Below are 23,258 nucleotides of genomic sequence, written 5' to 3'. Positions count from 1 at the left end.
ACCAGGTCTTCTGACTTGGCCCTTGGTCTTATGAGATGGCCCTTCCTGAAACACAGTCTCCCTTATGGCTCCTCACCATCGTATACACTGCCTGGCTACCTCTTTAGCTATACTCAGTACTGTACCTTTTTATTATAGGGCACACTAGATAAATTAAACAGGTTGCTGACACCTTCACTTAGTTGACTCCTGCTTTTGCTGAAAACCGTTCCTTCTGCTCGGAACCTGCCACTCCTGTATACCTTCCCTCACACCAAATCCATGTCCTATGCTTCTGCTTATTGAAGGCTTACCAATTCTCCATGGTCTTCTCACATGTAACTCTCTAGCCCCCATCTTCTGGTTATCTGGGTGAACTTTTCATGAACCTTTTTAGGTGCAGTATCCTTTGTTGCACTTCTGGTGCCTTCTACACTGTTGGCCGTAGACGTAGATTGTTGAACATTTGTAGTTTTGAACTATTATTCAGTTACTTTATTTCATTTTACAGAAGCTAAGGAAAAAGGTGAGAGTAAATCTGATTTACTATACTAAAATTTAAAGGGTTGCATTGTCTTTCAACAGGGCATTTGGTCAAATACAGAGAAGCCAATATATGTTTTGGCCCCATCCATAGAGTAAAATTATTCCTTGCTTCTTCAGAATCCAAAATGTTCTCTTCTGCAGTTGTTCAGAATTTCCTGACTCTTAGCAGAGACAATTCAGAAAAATAGAGGAGTCTATACCATATCTTGGTCAACTTGGTTACAAGCTTGAAGTGTAATCCATATTTTGTTCAAATCGTAGTAATTAACAGCTTCAGGGCTTGTGTTGTGAATTGTAGTTTCAGTAGACTGGATATATAGCAAAAATCAAGTCTCAAAGCACCAGGAAAGAACCCCTAACTTGTCTATTGTAATTGCCATGAGTAAAAAAGCAGAGAGAGTATACTACACAGACTAAAAAGACCTAATGCTTCCTGTTTACTACTTGTAGATGCTTTCCAAAAATATTTAATCCATTAAATGTACAAAGGCCTAGATAGAACATCATGTTAAAAATAGTGACCCTTTTGGCACCTGAGTGGCTCAGCGGATTAAAACCTCTGCCTTCAGCTCAGGTCATGATTCCAGGGTCCTGGGATCGAACCCCTCATTGGGCTCTCTGCTCAGCAGGGAGCCTGCTTCCCCCCCCCACTCTCTGCCTGCCTCTCTGCCTCCTTGTGAACTTTGTCTGTCAAATAAATAAATAAAATCTTAAAAAAAACATAGTGACCCTTTTAAGAGAAATAGTATTTGAGGCCTGGGAAGGAGCATAAATATTACTTTATATTGGAGGTAACCAGAGGAATTGTGTTAGTGATGAGTCAGGAAGAGAAGTGGGAGCCCCTCAGCTCCTGTCTAGACTGAGTCAGTGAGTATTTTAGGACCTGCTTCATTTCATGGTCCAGCCATCACCTGCTCTGTGATGTCACTGGACAGTTTCCTTCACCTTAACCTTCCTTAAAAAAAAAAAAATTTTAAAAAGATTTATTTATTATTTTAGAGAGAGAGAGCACATGAGTGAGGGGAAGGGACAGAAGGAGAGAATTCCAATCAGCCTCTGCTCTGGACATGGAGCTCCATGTGGGGCTTGATCTCATGACCCTGAGATCATGACCTGAACCTAAACCAAGAGTTAGAAGACCGACCGACTATGCCACCCAGGTGCCCCATCTAATGTTACTCTCTCTATCTGTAAGATGAGACAAGAACAGCTACCCTTCAGAAGTTTTCAAGGATTAGATGAAGCTGAATATGTAAAACCCATCTCCGTGTCTGCCCTTCCTTTAGGTTCTCCTACTTTTTACCCTAGAGAGGTGGAAAAAAAAATTGCGGTTTAGGCTCATGCTCACCAGAGTAAGATAACAAATATAATTACTTTTAAAAATTTCTGATACCTTTAAATAAATTAACTTTTGTAAGGAATTTTGAAGTTTCCTTAAGTTTTAAAATTAAATCCACTAATTAAAGTCGCTATTATAATAAAACTAGAAAAGGAAATTAAAATTGAGTCAATTTTAAACTTAGGTTTGATTTAAATTTTAATAGGACCAAATATTGTCTATCTTTTGTAGTAGGAACTACATGTTTTCATATGAATCATAGGAATACTATAAATGACTGACATTGGAATATAATTAGCCTCTGTGATTTTTTTAAGAGAATATTATTTTAATAAAAATATTCAGGACAAAATTATCACCATAATTATGTGTTGCATGTTTTTTGTGAAAAGTTAGGAAACGTAGTATTTTTAGTTTGCCGATCTGACAGATTTATTGAGAGAGAACGCTTTAAAACTCAGAATGGTATGGCTAACATTTGCCACAAATTTGGTAATTATCAATATTTAAATAAACAATAAAAATTAAAAAAAAAAGTACCTATGTGAATTTTTATCACTATTGTTTTCCTAAAATTATTAAGGGCTAAATAAATATACATTCTGATGTAAGGAAATATAAAATTTTGTGAGCATTTGATCAGGTAGAAGGGGGGGATTAATGGTTCTCATGCCCAGGATTAGCTGAAGTAGTTCAGGAAATCAAGAGGGTTTGTAAATGGTATAGCCAGTATATAGAACTATCATTCGTAGTCTCAGAGTCCCTTTTTCCCTCCAATCCTATCTCGTGAGATTACTCACATCTTAGTAATCCTGCCAGAGCACCCCTGGAGTGTTGACCTGGTCCTGGGATCCTGTCTTGCCATTTTATAGCAGCAGTAGGCATCAGAGAGACTTTCTGGTGGTCTCTAGGACTAAAAATTACCTTTACTCTAGGTGATAGGGATGGGAAATACCCTTTAAATTGAAAAGAAGTAACAAATTAAGTAAAAATACTCTTAATATACAAAATACAATAAAATCATTAGTATTTAGACTACATAAAGAGCATTTACAAATCACTGCGAATAAGCAGCATGGGACAGAAACAGGAAATTCACCGAAGAAGTATAATAGCCTTCTGTTAGGTAAACACAAAATAAAACAAATTCAGATTGGCAAAATTGAGAAGTTAGATAATGCATAGCGTTGATTAAGGTGTAGAAAAATGGATTCTCTTCCGGTCAGAGTGCAAATTGTTTCAGCTACTTAATATGTATTTGTTAAAATAAGAAATATGTGTATCTGAGGGCCCAACTATTTGATTTCTCCTATCTCCCTGAAGAGACCTTTTGTCCTTAGACACAATGAGGCATGTGCCTGGGTGCTCACAGCAGCATCATGTATAATCATCAGAGACCGAAAGCAAATTAAATTCCCTCTAAGACAGAAGTGGCTAAAGTAACTGCTACGTGCAGAAAATATAGCACTCTTTAATGATGGTTATAAAGAATGGCCTAGAATGATGTGTGTTGATAAAAAAGAATGTTCATGACAGACTGAGTCAAGAAGAAAAAAAAATTGGTAACACAACCTTATGATGTGTCCCCATTTATTTAAAAGGAGAGAAATAAAGAAAGAAAGCATGAGGTAATACTATAGACTTTCTAAAATAGTAGCTTTCAAACCCTTTTGGAAATGACCTTCAATAAGAAACACATTTTATATCGCAACTGAGCAGGCCCTTACCGTATGCATGCACTCTGAAATTCTTCTATCCTGTTCCATGTCATTCCATTCCATTTATCAAAATGCTGGTCACGACCCATTAAACTGCTTTCAGGATTCAACTAGTATTTGAAAAATACTGTTCTGAAAGTACACAGTAAATGGATAGAAAAGGGACCAGAAGGCAACACACCAAGCTGGTGTCAGACGTCACTTCTGGGGGAGGCACTGGGGTGAGGGTGGGGGTCGTTCCAGGGAGCCTCCAGCCCTTTCTGTAATACCTGGGTTGTTTTACGATGGACGCGTGTAATTAAACATTTTTAAATTGATTTTTTTAGAGAATGAACAATCAAAATTATTTCGAAAGACAAGATTTACAGGGACTGAGAAGAGTGGTCAAGAGGTCTTAAGAAAATTTTAAGCTGCTTTGCATAATTGAGTAGTTCAGAAGACAGGCATTCTAGCTAACCATCTCTGTTTTTGTGTTTAGGGCCACAGATGAGCACATTCTTGTGGCAAGGTAGAGTCAAACCCGTGTGATATCCCCCTCAAAATGTCATCACAATCTCAGAACTCTCTGCCACGCTGTGAGATTTTACCTCGTCACCTATGAATGTTAAGTCCACGTATCAAAAACATAGAGTAGTCAACTTACAGGTGATCCAAAAAATCAAACCCTCCAGCTTCAGAAAATGTGAAGTTAATGTTCCTGTAGCAACAGCGTCTTGGCCACCTTACATGGTCTGTAGTTCTCGGTATGGATATAGAAAAACAAATACTTACGTTTTAAGAATCATTTCTACAGGAAACACCACTGTAGAAAATTTGACATATGTACAATGTTGCCATCTCTGCAGGCTGGAGCAGATACCTCCAGCATTCCGTTTTCTATTTTAGACCTACATTAATTCTGACTTACCTTCACATTTTTACCCTAAGGGTAATTTATCAAACATCATCCTAATGTCAAGTAATTGATGCTTAAAAACACTTAGACACAGTGCCTAGGGTAGGTAAATCCTTTGCATTTCAAACATTTAAACAACGTATTAAATGCAGATAAGCTGGAACTGGATAATTCTTAATATGAATTTCTCAACTCCGTAAAGATGCCCAGAAAGAAAATGGTACTTCTTTAAACATTATGTTTGTTTTCTTTTTGTGTCTGTGTCCTAAATATAAATTGTCACATGCTTATAATAGAACAGGTTGAATCTTTTAATGACCGCATGAAATTTTTTTGCTGAATGTTCTGGAAACAATTTTTTGTGGTAAAATAGGAAAACTTTCTCAGAAATCATTTATATAAGAATTATTTTTCGAAATTTTAGCTGTTGCTAAAGCAATGATTATGTTCACACTGAACTTTCTACAGACTCAAGGTGGTATGGAGGGAAGTAGAGAGGGCCTTCGGAGCTTTTCTTTTTGTAGAAAGCATGCTATAGGTCACACCAAGGAAGAGCAGGAGCAAGAGGAACTGGGGGGCAGCGGGAGGATTCTCTACATCCACATATCTGAAGTCTCTCTTCCATTTTCTTCAGTGTGGATCTGAGGGTGGGAAGAGTCAGAGGTGGCCTTGCGGCTAATCTAGAGTTTTATATTCCTCAAATTTAAGAATGGATGACTTGTGGCTATGACATCTGAAGCTGAGAAAGCAGCTGAGAAAGCAATTTGGCACCAAGTTAGCCTTAAACTGTGAAAAGTAGTGTGGCTGGATGATGAGGACTCAGGATAAGTGATGAAATGTGTCTCATTTAGACCTGGAGAAAAATCCAGGTGAAAATTTGTACTAATCAAAGGTTACAATCACTTTCAGTCCCTTGATTATTACAAATTATACTTTTTTTGATTTTTGGTTTTTGTTTGTTTCTGTTCTTTTTGTTTTTTCCTCTGTAAGATTGCCTATTCAGCATTTGCATCAGTAGTTTTAATAAAATTAGTTTTAAAATATGGTATTAAGGGCATAATGACTGTAAAATTTAAAAGTCTGATGGTCTGTTAACTGCACCTATCTGTAGCCCAGCTTTTCAAAGGTCACAGTATCCAAAACACCACTGACTCCTGGTGAAAGCCTGACATGATTGCAGGCTTTTTCCAAGAGTCTTTTAGATGTTATAAAAAGTGACATTGTTATTTTACTTAGCAGTCTTATAAGTAAAGGAAAGAAGTATTGCATCCCATATTGTAAAATATTGAAGTGTTACAGGGTCGGGTTTCTGCATATTATTTCATTGGTAGGATAAGGATCTTAGCTTAATTTTTTTTCAGAATTTTACACCATTTTTCACTAATATCGCTTTTGAAAGAGAAAACCAGGATCTTGACTAACTGCAGAATTTATCATCCACAGCATCTGCAGGGATTGCTGTGTCCCAGAGGAAAGTACGACAGATCAGCGATCCTATTCAGCAGATCTTAATTCAGCTGCACAAAATCATCTACATCACACAGGTCAGCGTACGAGCTTTTTATTTCCTTTTCATCTCAAAAACAAGTTTGATGCTAATATTGTTGAAAACTACTTTGTGGGACTTTCACTTGGAATGAATGCTGATTTTTATCCTCTCCAACTACATATATTTGGGAACATTCTGGCTTAGCAGCAGGGCTGGAAAGGTCATTGGTTTAAAAAAAGCAAATATGGCAGGTTTCCCCTATGGTTCCTAACCTACTCTTGCATTGTCAGTGTCCCATTAAAAATAAACTACAATACAAATGGCCCTTCAGTGTATAAACTACAATACAAATGGCCCTTCAGTGTGGGGATGAAAGGGGATAGAGCTGGGTTCTGAACAGCTTCGCTACAGGAAAGAAAGAAAAGGAGTGCCCACTCACTAATCTTGAGGATGCTGGAACATCCTCAGAGAACATCTCAGAGAAATGAAAACACAAGGTCTGAGATTATTGACTCTTAGGCACTGAGGATGCAATCAGTTAGAAAATGGCTATTAATAATTTATAGAAATCTATCTAGTATCTATATATCTAATAATTTACAGAAAGCTATCTGATAAGCAAATTGAATGTTCATTTATCAAAGTTGCCCAAAGTCCTATTGTTAATAAGAAAAGAAATTTTTGTAGATGAAGTGTAAGCATTTGGACAAGAAAGTAGCAAGTATTTTGAAGCTTAAGATTGCACATCTTATGCAGTTCATTCATTCATTCACTCATTCCTTTGACATATAATTATTAGGTGTCTATGATTAGGTGCTACTGTTCCATGCACTTGAAATATATCAAAGAGTGAAACATATAAACATTTCCTCAGTCTAAGATCCAGAGAGCCAATCTGGCGATTCTGTCAGTTGCCAGTTGTGGCAATTCCAATTATACATTCAAGTACTAGAGGGAAATTCCACCAGGTCTGTGGACCAGCTGGGTCCACTGTAAGTCATACTGAGCTATTACACTTAACCTTCCCCCAAAAGCAGACAAACGAACAAAAGATACATGCCAACTGGTATGCCACAGTGGCATTAGCAGACTCTAGCAATTGGTAAGTTACAGCCAATGTCCAGTTCTCTGAAAGCCTGTGTATTTCCTTCTCCCCAGTGAACAGTCACTCTGATAAATGGCTGCAGGTCTCTCTGGGCAAGGCTTGAAGGAAAATTTATAGCGTATACTTAACAGCAATGTTTCGCGGTCCTTCCTAAAGAGGTCCCAGCTTTGCCACTAATCAAGGACTTTGGGTCTTTGAATTGACTGAAGTCTAGAAACTATATGAGAGTCCATGACTCTCCACTGTGGCAAAAGCAACAAAATCAGTTTGGTTTTTTTTTGTTTGTTTGTTTTTTGGTTTGGGGGTGTTTTTCTTATTTGTTTTGTTTTCTGGTGGTTTGTTTTTGTTTTTGTTTTGTCTACCAGGCCTAGTGTTTCTTTTCTGTTGTTTAGATTCTTTTCTGTTGTTTAGATTAAGGAATAATCTAGTAAGCTGACCACCTATTTCCTTCCCAGGAACACCCTTGTCAGTTAACCACCACCAAAAAAAATCTATGGGCCAAGGCATTCTAATTAACAGTACAACTCTCTCACCCTCTATGGTAAATGTCGCTGGGGGTTAAGTGCTGTCATTTGGCTTTTGCTCCTCTGGGGTCACATGATCCTCATCAGAATCCTGTAGTTTCCATGTTGTCCCTGGCCTACAAAGGAAAGCAACCACAGTAGTTTTTTGTTTTTTGTTTTTTGTTTTAATAAAGATTTTATTTATTTACTTGACAGACAGAGATCACACATAGTCAGAGAGGCAGGCAGAGAGAAAGGAGGTAGCAGGCACCCTGCTGAGCAGAAAGCCCTATGTGGGGCTCAATCCCAGGACCCTGGGATCATGACCTGAGCCAAAGGCAGAGGCCTGATGACTGAGCCACCCAGGCGCCCTGACCACAGTAGTTTTTAAGGATGCCGGGGCTCCCCTCTCTAATGTATTTCTCACTGCCTTAATGACAGGAGTAGTTTCTCAGTGTTCTTGCTGAACGTAATTGGGGACTGAGTGTGCAAGTCACATATGGTAAATCTACCCCGACATTCCTATCTCCAGGCCTTTGAATTTCCCCTCCACATACCAGGGAAGTTCTGGCATTTTATCTCTATTAAATGTAGGCCACCACTGAGTTCAAGTTGTGATACATCAACCAATTAAGCAGTTACCTTCAACTGCATGACTAATACATGAAATCTGAACTGTGTAGTAGGAGCACTCATATGAATGAATTCAGCCTGATCTAGTGCTATATTTCATTCCCCTTGGCCTAAAACCCTGAGAGCCTACCACACATATTCTCTGGGTTGCTGCTGATATATAATAACAAAGTCTTGCAATTATTTTGATGGATAAGCTATTTCCTCTTGTGTCATACTGTGTACCAGTTCCCTGGAATCATATTGAGACCTGACCCTAGTAATGGACTTGAGCCTCATTGTTGGGGGCCTTATGAGGAATAAGCATTCCTTTTTAAGGTATCATTCCTCATCTGTCCCAGATATGTTTTGTGTAAAGTTTTCAAGCAAAAGAAAGTTTGAGATCTCAGACACAGAGTGACAAGCTACTTCTGCTGGCAATGATAGCTCTGAGGGACTTGAATTTCAAGATTGTTACTTTTATCTGGATCCAGCAAAATGTCCCTATTTCAAGTTTTAGGATCCCATTCTTTTCCTAACTTTCACATGAGAAACTTGGCATGGTGTGCATTTAACTGACATTGTAATTTAGCAACCTGCCCAATTAAATTCTTATTTGATTATCAGCCATATCAGTGCTGTGGTAGCAAGAAATAGCAGGTCCTTTTATAGCTATCATGGAATCTCTTTGGGTCTTAGCCTCTGATTTGAACCAAGAGTTAAAGGACCCAGGCTTGTCATTTTTCTAAGTGCTTGGATGCACTTTGAAGAATGCCTCCCCTAACTCAATCCTTGTAGTCTTCATACTGCCTAGCAGTCAAGTGTGGCAGCCATGTGAACTTGCAGGGCTCTTGGTTCAGTTGGCTCTTTATCACGGTGACACCCTGATTGATTGTGATGCCACTGCGTGCCATAGGTTACCCGCATCCTATGGCAAAACTCAGCACTGGACTCACTTCCGGGGAACCATCAAACCAATTGCCAAATCCCATCTGTATTGGTCTTTCTCCTGGGACCTTTCTGGAACCGCTCTGTATCAGCGAGGGTCCAGTTTGGAGACAGAAACTGCTTGGTAATTTCAACAGGGAAGATTTAATATAAAAAATTGCTTAAAAATTATTAATAACATCAGGGTATTATTTAAAAAGGAGGGGAAAAGAAAAATCTAAAGAATGTAGGAAGAGCAGACAAGGAAGTCACTAATTATAAGGCTGGCGCAGAGAGCATCCAAGAAAGGAACAAAATAAAAGAAGACAACTCCATCCCAGGCTGAGGTCCAGACCTTATTGGAAAGATCTGAGAAATCCAGTGAGGTGCTGTGCTAGAGAAACTTGCAAGGAAGTCTTCCTCTGGGGGACTGGGGCAGGTCATCCATGGTGAGTTGTCTTGCTGCAGAACTTGCTGGAAATCAGCACATGAGGCTTGGACTGGGAAATGCCCTCTATGGGACTAGAGGAGGCTGTCCTATGGTAGGTGCTGCTCCATGGAACATTCTGGGTAGCTGCCTGCAAGACTGGTGCCACTGAAGTTGCTTGGGAGTGAGCACCACTTGGGTGTTCCCATTCCAGCTAACCACTCAGGGCTGCAGGACTGAGGCACAAGCCTCTTCCTCCTCCAGCATCCCTCCAGTGCTCTCTCCCAAGAGAGCTGAACATCTTGTCGAGGGAGAAATTCCAGTATCACGTGCAGGGCAATGAAGGGTGGATTTGGAGCTGAGAAGCAACCCATGGGCAGCTGGCACACTTAGCCTAGGGGGCTAGGCAAGGGGCTCCCTTCTTTGGGACCTACTCACCTTTGAGTTCTCACTGCTTTCCTTTCCCCTTTTCCCTTTTTCCCTAGCCTGGCTCTTATTTATCACATTTCCCCCCAAATTGGGCATCCTTTTTAATCATCATGAAGACTAGCCTTTTGAAACTCCAGAGTCTGAAACTAATTACTTTTTCCTCCATTTTCTGCTGTCAGCCTTTCCCTTGGCAATCCCACTGAATTGTCTACCTGATTAAATGAAAGGGGTTGTAGGGGTCCACGGCAACGTGAGGGGACGTGGAAAATTGTTTAATAAATCAAAACATAATCTGCTATACCTCTGTTGAGTAAAGATATTATATTCAAAAATGCATTTCCATTTAAATGCTGATGTAGAAATATGGGGAAGCATTCTTAACTTTAGTGTTATGGAAATAGCTTTAAATAGCTTATTGGTTACTCAATGCTTAAGTACTAAATTGAGAGAAAATAGGCTTTGAAATTTAAATATAGTTTCCATATGCCTGTCTTGCTAATTTTTATATAATAAAAAACTTTTTAATGGATGTATTCCATTTCTTTATTGGATTTCAAAATATGTTAAAGCAAGAATGAAATGATTATAAATATCTTATTATTATGCTCTCACACTACCAGCATAACAAATGATTTCATATTTTTTGGCAAGATGGCATTCCTTGCTACAAGCTCAGACTTAACCATTGTGGGTTTTTTAAAAATGTATTTCCAGAATACTTGAAGGTTTATGACATTGCAAATAGTAAGGAATGTTTTCCCCTTTGGGGAACTTTAAATTACAATGCTAACCCAAGTCAATGTGCCTTTCAAATAAAGGAGATAAAAACAAGTCAAAACATTATACTATTGAATTTACTATAGGTTAAAGACCAGGATCAGTTTTCTGTGTCTGCTAATTACAAAGGAAAACTGCTGAAAGTAAACCCGGATCAATAAACAAACAGACAAACAAACAACTTTTCTGGTCTGCATGTTTATTTCCAAGTCAGACTCCCTTGCAGACTTCTGCTGTGATAACTGCCCTGAGTCGGAGGCCCTGGTCCCTCCTGACAACCGCAGATAACCTTACAGAGGAAACTGCTTACTTTTGGCCGGTGGTGGCCTTTCCCATCCAGTTTCCATGGAGACAGATCTTGGAAATCATCTAAAAGCAACTATTTTAAAAGGCAGGATTTAAGATCCTTACGCTGTCAAAACAGATTTGACATCTGTTTTTGTCAAAATTGAGATTGTAATCTTAGGACAGCCAGCTGAGAATGAAATCAGTGGTTCATTTCCATTGCTGGTAACCAAAATTGGTCTTTGGGCACATAAGGTGACCAATGTATACGTATGTCACCTTTTGGTCTGAGTCTTTGTGTGTGATTGCTTAGGTAGAACCCATGCAGCCAGCTGAAGGTCTGGATTTAATTCTGTACTTACAGTTTGATTGCTTTGTTAAAGAAATGCTTTGAAAATCAGCATATGCAACTTTTAAAAATTAAACAGCTGTCTTCTAGAGGACAGCTAGAGAGTTTACATGGATCTGCTTTGAACTGCCGTCTCAACACTCTCAGCTGTTGCCGACAAAACAAAAACATGTGGCTGGGAACAGCAATGTGCTTCCCCCGATGCAGTCATGCTAGCTACTGTCATCAGTGAAACAGACTGGTTTTTTCAGGAGTAGTGATAGATGAAACTAGAGCCAACCTTATTTCTGTTATCTGGGTCTCCTGGCTACTAATGGTAGGGGGGGCAGATTAAACAGAATTGAGGGTGAACCCATGTATCTAAGTGCAGTCGTGTTTTTGGCGTTTGCAAATTCTAAAAGAAAGCTTGCATTTTGTCTATTTATTTTGATAACAATTTTATATAATTTATAAAATTTACATAATTTTATAAATATATATAAATATATAATGAATTTATATAATTTATTATAATAATAATTATTTTGAGTTTTTTTAGCATTTACAGAAATCTCTTAAGAAGCAATATATCAAAATTGTTTTTGTAATCAGATATTATTTAAGTCACTTCAGATGGCATCCTCTCACCTACTGATGGTCTGCTAACATATTCTTGGAGATACTAGAGAGTGTATTTTAGAAAGTATCTGAATATAATGCAAGTTCAAGAAACTCTAGTATAGAACACAGAGATCAGAACAAAAAATACGAACAAAAAATAAGCTCTTAGATGGGTGGTGAGAGACTCGCCTTTTCTAGAATCAGTTTCTTGATCGGTAATATTCAGGTAGTTTATGGGGCTATTGTGTTAAAGGAGATAAAGTATGTGAAGTTTTTATAAAGTATTAAATGGTAGTAATGCTATAGCGGTGTGTTTGCTCTAGGATAATAGTTGTGTTAAAAGACACACTACCTCAGAAAATATCTTTGGAGGTTGCATAATATTTTTAAACTCTGATTTCCTTACCTATAGACTAGTACCTGCTTTATAAGTTTATTGTGGGGAGAAAAGTGACATAATACGCGTAAAGGAGTGATCATAGTAACTGGCACATACAAATCACAGGTATTAATATTCTGTTCTTAGTATAATTATCCTTAAATATAATATAGTATATTTAATATAATACATTTAATATAATACATTTTCTGCGATTGAACAATGCCTGAGTCATCATTCTGTGTAAAATTTTAAATTCTTCCATGAGACTTTTAAAGATGGATGCTGTGTATAGTGACAATTTTTCCAGTAAGATAAAATAGCTTTCTAATACTGCCCTGTGTATGAATCTTTAGTTCACTGTTTACTTATTCAAGAAAGATTTTATGAGAATTAATTCAAGCAATCAGGAGCAATAAAAGCAACTTTAAGTTAACGAGAGTTTTATCAAGTTAAATAGCAAGGATTTTTAGGATATTTGAATTAGTAGTCTCATACTGATAGCTTCCAGTGTTGGGGTAAGTCACTTTGGAAGGAAACCGAGGACCCACTGGTCTTCACGCTTTCAAAGTTTGCTGTGCAAACAATTAGGGGTATCAGAGGCTCCCTTCTGACTCTCTCGTTGGCAATTAGAATCATGCAAGGCAACCACTAGAGGGTCCTGGGCCAACACTGCCCTCTGGTGTTTAATTTTGGGAAGTGGCAACTTCCAGTGTCAAACAGTAGGGAATTACCAAATCCCAAGAGGTTATCTCCAGGCGCTTTGTGCAAATAACCCTTCTCTTCATTGTCTGGTCCTCCTCTTAGGTTAACCTCATTTCACTTTTGCTAATCTCTCATGCACACATATATCATGTATACTCATTTTCCTTCTCATCTGTCTTCTGACAATTTGCTCATTAATGCCAAGAAATCTCTCTCTGTCTCTCTCCCTCTCTCCACATTTCTTTATTTCCCTTTTCATTTTATGTAAAATGACAGCAATAATTATGACTATTTGCTGGGGATAGGGAGAGTGATTCCATCTGGAGCAAGGTACAAGAATGCTACAGTATTGACGTAAAAAGAGCTCAGTAGAGATTCAGTGCTGTCAATTTACAGAACCTTTCAGTATAATAAAGGGCTTCAGACCCTCCAGTAGAGTTTTGATTCCTCTGTACTTAAACCTGCTTTGACTCAAACAGAGTCAAAGGTCTGACTAGGACCCCCCAATAGATGCATTGTAAAAGCACATTTCAATTATGTTGTTTCTCTGCTTATAGCATTACGGTGCTTATTAATGGGTCCCATATTCTATTGTGTTTAGACTGATGAACAGTTTTTCTTTGGCTATAAAATCAGCTGTTGTGAGCCTCCATTGACCCTATTTATTTCTCTAGTACCTTTTATACATTCCCCTGCTTCATGAAACTTCAATGAATAGACATTTCTTGTATTAACCAGGATATGGAATGCTGTATTATACTAATAAGACCCCAAATCTCTTTGCTTGATACAGTAGAGGTTTTATGTCTCACTTAGCTAAAGTTAGACAGGTCAGGTGGCCCTTGTGGCCTTGTGGCTACGCCATCTGGAATGGGTGGAATCCAAGCTCCTTGCCCAGGGTGGACAGGGATGGAGGAAACATACTAGCTTTGCATTTCCTCATCCTCAGAATGACACATATAATTTTCATTGGCGCAAAGTAATCACAGGGCACCAAATCTAAGCTCTAAGAGAGTATTAGAAAAATGGAGTGGGGGTGGGTAAATGATTGTCACTACCATGTTGCTCTTTCTTTTGATGTAAACTTTGAATTATTGTCTTGGTTTTTTGTTGTTGTTGTTGTTGTTCATTTGATTTGTTTGGTTTTGCTTTTACTCTTAAGAGTACCTACTACCATGTTTTCCTTCCCACTTAGCCATCTTTGTTCTTAGTGATTCTTTTTCATCTCCTTCCAGGTCCTCTCCATATTTTAAACAAACCAGACATTATTTGCCCTTATCATTCTGACCCTATTTCTCTGCTCTCTTATCCTTCTCCCAAACTTTACTTCATCCCTCTGTGCTTTTCAGGATCTTTGGTTTCCTTGTCTAAATTAAACTGCAAAGCACTACAAAATCAATTTTTGAAATCCCCAGTTTCATCCAATCACCATATTTTCTAAGATTTTAAGAGGGACTTCCTACTAAGTTATTAAATCCAACTCATCCTAGCCCAGCCCCAATGTATGCTCATTCATTTTCTTCTTCTTGACAAAACCGGTCCCTATAATCCGATTTCCCTCTATGTATATATTCAGGAGCATCCACTGACAGACACAGGACTACGTAGTAATGCAGATATGTACTTCCTGTTCTAAAGTATCAGATCCATCAGGACGAATGCCTTGCTTCCCGTGTTTAGCAAAATTCTGGGCATGACGTAAGCACTAAACATCTGCTAGAATGCATATTTCCTTGTGAAGTCTCTTTTACCAAATTCGATTTATAGGTGCAATGTTGTTGTTATGTGAAAATAATACCAGTAAAATGAAAGAACAATAGGATAAATAGAAGCAGCCTTTTGAAAGAGAGAAGAGCAACATATTCCTTCTGGATTATGGAATGAAACAATATCACACCTCATCATGCTATTTGAAGTAGAATTTTTATTCTTTTTTAGTCCGTTGAATTAATATTGTTACACTGACCTTCAGTGAATGCTTCCTGGGAGTCATCTGTGCAGTGTTAATAATTTGCTTATAATAATTGTTTTCTCATTTTATGCAGCTTCCTCCAGCTTTGCACCACAATTTGAAAAGAAGGGTTATAGAGAGATTCAAGAAATCCCTCTTCAGCCAGCAGAGTAACCCTTGCAATTTGAAATCTGAAATTAAAAAGGTACAGTATTCAACACCTAGGAGTTCCTCTCTGGCTAACAAAAACACATCAGAAGAGCTAAATTTTATACCTTCTCTGCTTTGTATTTTAAACTCTATCCTCTATTAAAGGATGTTATCATTGTTTTAGTCCTTTCAAGCTGCTATAAAAAAGACACCATAAACTGGGGAGTTTATAAACCTCAGAGGTTGCTCACAGTTCTGGAAGCTGGAAGTTCAACATCAAGGTGCCAGCATAGTCAGGTTTGGTATAAGCCCCCTTCCCAGTTACAGGCTTGTGACTTCTGTCCCCGCTTGGCAAAGGAGGCAAGGGAACTGTCTGGGGCCTCTTCAAAGAGCACTTTTTGTAAGAGCACTCCAGGGCTCTGTCCTATGGCCTAATTACCTTGCAATGACCCCGTGACCCTGTCTCCCAATACATTCACCTGGGGGGTTAGGTTTCAGCATAGGAATTTAAGGGGATGCGAACATTCAGACCATAGCACTGCTTATGGTATGAAATTGAGGATGTCTTTGCTTCTGATTTTCTCACCTTTATTTCTGTGGCCATCATCTCAGAAGCTTAATAGGAAATTCTTTCGATATGATTACTTGTTTTCCTAAGAATAAATGTCTTTAAATATCTTTAATCAAAAAATATAATTTAGCCTTTTTAAAGAGAATTCTATCCCACTATTTTATTAGAATGTTCTCCAACAAGCCTCTAAATTGAGCTGTGCTACTCTGGACAAGTCGTTTAACCATCTGAAGCTGTGATTTTGATCACTTATGAGGGTGGAATGAACCACTACTGACCGTTGAACAACATGGGGACTAGGCACTGATCCCCTGCTCCTGCACAGCTAAAAGTCTTCATATATATATATGCATATATATATATATATATATATATAATTTATTCATGTTAGAGAGAAAGAGACCATTAGCACGTGCCAGTGAGCGAGGAGCAGAGGGAGAGAGAGAATCTCAAGCAGATGCCCCTGAGTGTGGAGCCAGCCTCAGGGCTTGATCTCATGACCCATAAGATCACAACCTGGGCCACAACCAAGAGTCAGATGCTTAACCGACTGAGCCAGCCAGGTTCCCTGAAAATCCGAGTATAACTTTTGACTCCCTAAAACCTTAACTAAGTGCTCGCTATTCACCAGAAGTCTTGCCAATAGCATAACCAGGGGATTGACACACATTTTGTATGTTATATATTATGTATTGTATGCTTACAATAAAGTGAGCTAGAAATAAGAAATATTAAAAAAAATCACAAGAAGGAGAAAATACATTTACAGTACTATACTATAAGAAATCCACATATAAGGGGCACCTGGGTGGCTCAGTGGGTTAAAGACTCTGCCTTCAGCTCGGGTCATGATCTCAGGGTCCTGGGATATTGGGCTCTCTGCTCAGCGGGGAGCCTGCTTCCTCCTCTCTCTCTCTGCCTGCTTCTCTGCATACTTGTGATCTCTGTCAAATAAATAAATTAAAAAAAAAAAAAGAAGTCCACATATAAGTGGACCCATGCAGTTCAAACCCATGTTGTTTAAGAGCCAACTGTATTTTTAAGCTTCTTTCTATCTTCGATATTCTATAATCTCCTAGACCTTGGGTGTTAGTAAATATTTCTGTTCACATACAAAAAATCGAAATCACGGAGAAGTTAAATCAACCAGACAGAAGGAAAATTATTTATCTCTAATGAGCACAACTTGATGACAAGAAACCCCTTTGTCCTGGCTGGCAGCCGTTTCCATACATCCCTTGGAGGTGGTTACAAGCTCCTGGCCCGGAAAGACTTGAGGCCCAAGCAGTGTGGGCCTCCTCCCATTTTAATTTATCTATCTTTATCTATCTCTCTATCTGTTTGTCTGTCTATCATCTGTTTTATCGTCTTCTTAAACTTTGAAATAGTCACATGGCCAATGAACTTTTTTCTTAAAAGTTTCTCCTTTCCTGGATCCAGTCTTAAGCATAAATACACTCCTTATTCAGGCAGTACGATGGACTCTTTGGTAAGAAATGCAAACGGTGTGTTTGCTCCGTTGCCTTCCCTCTGTGGTGTCTGCAGCTACACAAACAGGAGATGGGAAAAGAGGTAACAGTGGCAGGTAAACGAAACAGAAACCTGTCTCATTAGAGATGAAAGAGCACAGTTCCTTTCACGGGTTGTGTTGGCAAATCAGGCCCAGAAACAAAGCTCGAAGAGCTGAAGAGCTCAAAACAAGTGGATGAGACTGCGGATATTTGCTTTATGATATTTACATAGTGTACCGTGAGTACCAATAAATATATTTTAGGAAGACAGAGGCTCAAATCTCCCATGAAAATATTACATGTTGCTAGGTTTTAATATTCTTATTAAAATGATATGCAGAATAATCCAGTTTGTACACAAATTTATTTTAATAGAAATCCCAGCTTTAAGAGATGAAAGTGCCCACAGCAGGCTGTCTGATGCACAGAGGTGCCTCCAACTCTTCCCCAAAGCTGTGATTTTCCACTCATGCACGTCCTTAAAACAGATCGCTTGCTCTTTTGTTACTGAGGTGTACTGGTTTGCATCCCTCCCTTGCTGTGTTTCTTGTCTCTCCTGATAGAAAAAATATTCTCTTTCATTAAAATGGCTCCGCCTGCCTTGGTGGCCTACCCCTGTACAGTGGCAGCTTCTCTTAGAGCACTTACCTTCTGTCTTTGGTTTGGGGAATGAAAATGGATTAATGAGGTGGTAGAGGGCATTCAGGGAGCCTGGGTGAGGGAACCCAAGGGGGCATAGACTTAGCCTTCTTTTCACCATCGTTTAGAGGCAGTTTAAGTTCTCCTCTGAGGAATGCTATGGTCCCCTTCTCTGATAATTACAAGCTGTGGTGGTTCATATCATCATGGTGTTTACCCTCCTGATCGTGGAGGCAGGCCTCCTCTTCTGTGCGGAAACTGATCTTCTGCCTAGAATATTAACATGCTTCCTATTTTCCACCACTGAACCGAGAGGCCAGCTCCTCCATAAAACTCTCCCTTGATTTTCCCTGTTCAGAATTAATCTCCCCTTTCTCTGTGCTTCAGGCACTTTTTCACTGTATTGTAGTGGGGTTTTTAAAATTTTTAATGTTTTTTAAAGATTTTATTTATTTATCTGACAGAGAGAGACAGAGTGAGAGAGGAAACAGAAGCAGGGGAGTGGGAGAGGGAGAAGCAGGCTCCCTGCTGAGCAGGGAGCCCAATGCAGCGCTCGATCCCAGGACCCTGGGATCATGACCTGAGCCGAAGGCAGATGCCCAACGACTGAGCCTCCCAGGTGTCCCTCACACTGTTGTGTTTTAAATAGCTTTTTATCTAGCTTACATTTTTGTTGCCCCCCAAATCAGTGGGAGTGTTATATTCATCTTTGATTACCTGCAGTCTTACACAGTGCTTGGCACATGATAGAGCTCAATGTATGATCGTTGAATACAGAATATATTCTATGTTGACAAATAAATTCTGTGTAATATAGTCTATTTTGGGTCTCTTCTTTATTGATGTATATAACATATTATATGACATACATTGACATATACCATATTTATATGGATATAAAAAGAAGCCCTCCTGCCCTCATTTAAACACAAATGAGAAGAGTCTGTGGCCTCTGTTTTTCTCCCGTTCTGGTCTAATCTTTTGTTCGTGACAATTTTTGTTAGAAATGGATTTTTATCCCCGGCATAATCTTGGTGGAGTGGACAGTTAGCCTTTTTGACTAATAGTCACCCACCCCAGGGCCGTGGAAGAAGCAAGCAGTGATAGTTCATAAAATGCACTTTATTTTCACCTTCCCCTCTGAAACTTGTCCTGAGCTCCAGGGAGTCCATGTCTCCAGTTTGAGGAATCATTATGCCTTCTGATGAATGGCCCGAGACCCAGCAGGATATACCGAAGAGTGAAAGAATAGAAAAGCCGTTTCCTAAGAAACTAAGCTCTTTATTTATGACTTACCTAAGCTGATCCTCTGTCCAATCTGCTCAACCTTGGCTAAAAATTGTGAGGGGAATAAAATTGTATAGTGTTTTGGGAAACTAGGATTTTCGGCATGGGAGAGAGGAGAAACAGAAACAAGATGGAATATATTAATTCAAATTAGAATTGGAGATCCCAGTATGAATGAGTATGGATTCATGATAAATCTTTCTTAAAAATGCACGTATATCCTAATATTTTCGCTAAGTCATCTGGAAACTAAGGAAGCAGCAGTGACCTCCCTTAGCACTCGTGCCTCCTCGGAGGTACGGCTGACTGCTGATAGAGCTAGAGCAGGGACTAAATTAGGTGGAATGTCTTGACATAATAGGTCGTGTAGTGAGGATGCCATCAAGGATTACTGAGGATGTGTCAAAAGGACTCCGGCACCAACTTCAAGAGGCTCCCACTGGCTAGCTATTGGATAATTAAAGCATCGATAAGAATCATGACTGCAATGGATTGAAAGAATTAACTAAAGTTTAAATCTAAGAGTTCATGACAGAAAAAGAAAAATTCCTTCATTGGTTTCCTTTGGAGGATGCTAAGTAACCAACTCTTTTCTTTGAAAATTATTTACAAAAGGAATGAATTAAGCATTTATTGTACCGTTGCCTTATGAATTCTATCCCAGGGGTAACTAAATGGATGAAGGGGAAATTTCTTATTAAAGTAGTTCTTCAGCTAATAAGAACTAGAGGAATAAAAAAACGTTGCCGTTCTGCAGCCTCTAATGGAATGATGGATTTAGACATCACCCCAGTGGCTTGCTAATGTCCCAGAAAAGGGGCAGCCAGACATTGTACGGCTCCTGATGCATGTGCGGTACCATCCAGGAAGTATATTTGCTAAAGGCTTGGGTCTGCTTCCGAGGAAGCCTCCAACTGTGGTTTTTGGAAATAAAGTCACTGGAACACGACCACACGCCCTCCCTCACGTATTGTCTGTGGTCACACTCACCACCACGTAGGCACAGTTGAGTGGCCATGACACAGACTACATGGCCTGTAAATCTGTCAGTATTTCCCATCTCACCCTTTACCGAAGAAATTTACCAGCCCCTGCTCTACCTCAAGCTACGCACGTGTAGCAGATACATGGGACGAGAGAACATGTGAAATGACACCATGGAGATAAGCAGGAAATCCAGACTAGGGAATTGTACAGGAAAAATGATCCTTGTTCTTATATAAAGAAATTGCAAGGAAAGACGAGCATTTCTCTTTGGTTCCTAATCTGTATTTCAACTCAGATCAGCAAGGTCAAGCTTACCTGATTCAGGAGCTGGCAGTCTCTAATTCCCAACTCCAGGTTTCCGGCTCTTTTCCAGTTAGCAGATTGCTTCTCTCTTCATGCTTTAATTAATGTCTCTTGATGCACATAATAATTATGCTTATATTTGCCTAGCCCTTGTCAGGGCCCCATGGAGGCATCATAAATCAGCAGTGCCCAGCGCGAACCTGTTTGGACCAGTGGAGAAGCTCCTAGAGCAGGGCTCTCCTGCCCAGCAGGGTCAGGCCATTGTTCATTTTCTCCCTGGATACCACCTTCAGTGTCTAAATGGAGGTCCTGGGAGGAGGAGGAGCTCATGGTTGGAAATAGCACAGGACAGTGGTTTTGCTAAACACGATCTTTGGTGGAAATGTAAACAGCAGGGCAACAAGGCTCCTTCTGGGGGAAGTAGGGTTGAGGGCAGGGATGCGATGTGCATCCTATGGACATGATGATGGACCATCCCTGTGAAGGCACCATGCGTACGTGTGCGTGGGCACTTCCGTATCAGAGAAAAGGGAGTAGAAATACTGGACATGTCTGTTAACAAAGTGGCCTACAGAAACCTCATAAAAAAGAACAAAAAGGAGCTGTAGGTTAGAAAAGATGAAAAATAAGACAATATATTATGTCTTAACATATTATAACTAAGTTGTAGAGGACAGCAAAACCTAAAGGAAAAAAAGGTCAGAGGGCTGGTGAGTGCCGTGTGATGTGACACATTAAAAACTTTATCCCTCTAGCCTCTAATTTCATTTATGCTGTTTCATTTCTTTTCTACGTCAGCTGATTAGATGCCACATAATTGGTGTAGTTGTTCTGCAGCAAAGATAACCTTATTTTATGATATGGAAGAGAAGATACAGTTTGGGGAATTTAATGAAGATTACAGTTTGTGTTTCTCTTTTAGGTTTGGCCTAAAAAGTACTAGAATCTCAATTGAACAATGAAGTGCTAAAATTGCTCAATACTTGCTCAAAATCAGTTGAGTGAGTTTTGGGGGAGAGGGAGTAGTAACAGTGATACAGTCTGTTCTCTTTAATATTTGCTTGGCTCTGTTTCAAAAGTGTGTACAGTCATTGGCTCTTTTGAACTGTAGATGTTTATTCAGAGCAGGAGAACCCTTTCATGTCAGTTCAGAAAGAAGGTCTTAAGCATTCTTCCAAAGAGAACATATGTGCCAAAGATGGGAGTACCCCTCTAAGCTGAATGTTTGAGAGGCAAGAGAGGGCCGACATGGCACTGGCCCAGGACTGCTGGACCACCTCGGGGCCTCTGCCCGCCATAGGGGCTGCTCTGAACCGTTCTGTGGTAGCATCCATAGTCCCCCTATGGGGTGAGCCTTTTCTAGCCTATCTGGTGTGTCCAGAATTGGGCTCACTATCTTCTTCCTTCCTACATCTGCATCGCTATCACTGGAGGCATGTTTTCCTTCTGCTCAGTCTTTAAACCTTGCAGTCACGTTCAGCTGCTCTATGTTATTTCTTTTGTCTCATAGGTCATTAACACCTGCATCGTCTTCCCGTAGGCAGTTTTGCTCGCCTTTTGATGTTAAAGCCCTGGGTGATAGCCCTGGTTCTGCCACTTACCAGCTATGACCCTTGAGCAAATTCCATTTCAATGTCCCCATCTGTAAACCTGAGATAATGCTTAGCTTAGAGGTAGTTGTAGGAACCAAACAGAACATCCGATGTGTCTGGAATGTTTAAGGACTCGGTAAGTGGCTGTAGGAGCTACTGGTATTTTTAGGGGAGGGTATTGGATCTTCCTCTTGGCTACCACCTGGTTCAATATCTTAATGCTTCTCTGGGCAGCTTCTTGGCTGACTTCCCTGTTCTCCAATCCATCTTGCCAGACCGAGTTTCTAAACATACCAGCCCTTCTTCTTCTTCTTCTTCTTTTTAAGCATACCAAAAAACCTTGTAAGCCTCCAGTTTCCTGCCTCACCGTCTAAACACTGGCACCCAGCATTCTAGGCCCGCATTATGTGCAGGAGCTTCCACCCGGATGTCCCTAGCCCATGCAGACTGCTGGTACACATCGCACCAGAATGACTGTTTCAAAACAGAAATCTGACCAGGTCATACAAGCACCCACCCACACAGACACACAGAAAGCTGTTCAGGGGCTGAATCATCCCCACAGTATTCCCAGTCCCATTTGGTCCAAGGCCTGCCCACCCCTCGGTCCTCATCGTCATCCCTCTCTTGTTCTTCACGGTCTCATAACAGCTGCAGATCCCTCTGTCCACCATGCAGCCTCCTCCTGAGTCTTTGCAAATGCTCATGTTCCCGCCTTTCCAGATCTTCCCGCTGCATCCTTCTCCCATTCTTTCCCATTCTTTCAGTTCTCAGCGCATCATTTTTTCAGGAAAGCCATTCCTGTCTAAGTTGAACCTGCCCATTATTTCTGAGAACCACCGGCCCGTCCTTCAATGCATTCCGCACAGTTGTAATTTCACATAGATTCAGAGGGACACTTCACAGCTATAGTCCTCCCTAACTAGGAAGTAAGCTCTGAGAGTACAATTTTTTTTTTAGATTTTTTTTTTTATTGATTTATCTGACAGAGAGAAATCGCAAGTAGATGAAGAGGCAGGCAGAGAGAGAGAGAGGGAAGCAGGCTCCCTGCCGAGCCCGATGCGGGACTCGATCCCAGGACCCTGAGATCATGACCTGAGCCGAAGGCAGCGGCCCAACCCACTGAGCCACCCAGGCGCCCCGAGAGTACAATTTTTTAAAAAAAGATTTTATTTATTTATTTCAGAGAGAGAGAGAGAGAAA

General features: G+C 39.9%; 1 protein-coding gene across 6 annotated transcripts in view; it reads left to right on the top strand.

Annotated features, from left to right (window-relative positions):
• NEK10 (NIMA related kinase 10) overlaps positions 1-23,258 on the top strand; it is a 228,195-nt gene that overhangs the window by 188,791 nt on the left and 16,146 nt on the right. For 4 of the 6 annotated variants that reach the window (XM_044252584.1, XM_044252587.1, XM_044252582.1 and 1 more), the window contains 2 exons: positions 5,921-6,021; positions 15,110-15,220. In XM_044252584.1, the coding sequence (XP_044108519.1) occupies positions 5,921-6,021; positions 15,110-15,220 (212 nt within the window). Of the gene's footprint in view, positions 1-4,060; positions 4,091-5,920; positions 6,022-15,109; positions 15,221-23,258 lie in introns of all 6 variants that reach the window. The other 2 variants (XM_044252589.1, XM_044252586.1) reach the window with 2 other exon arrangements.

Source organism: Neovison vison, chromosome 6, assembly GCF_020171115.1.
Source record: "Neovison vison isolate M4711 chromosome 6, ASM_NN_V1, whole genome shotgun sequence".
In the NCBI taxonomy this organism is placed as follows: domain Eukaryota; kingdom Metazoa; phylum Chordata; class Mammalia; order Carnivora; family Mustelidae; genus Neogale; species Neogale vison.
This window is presented reverse-complemented; position numbering and strand designations above follow the sequence as displayed.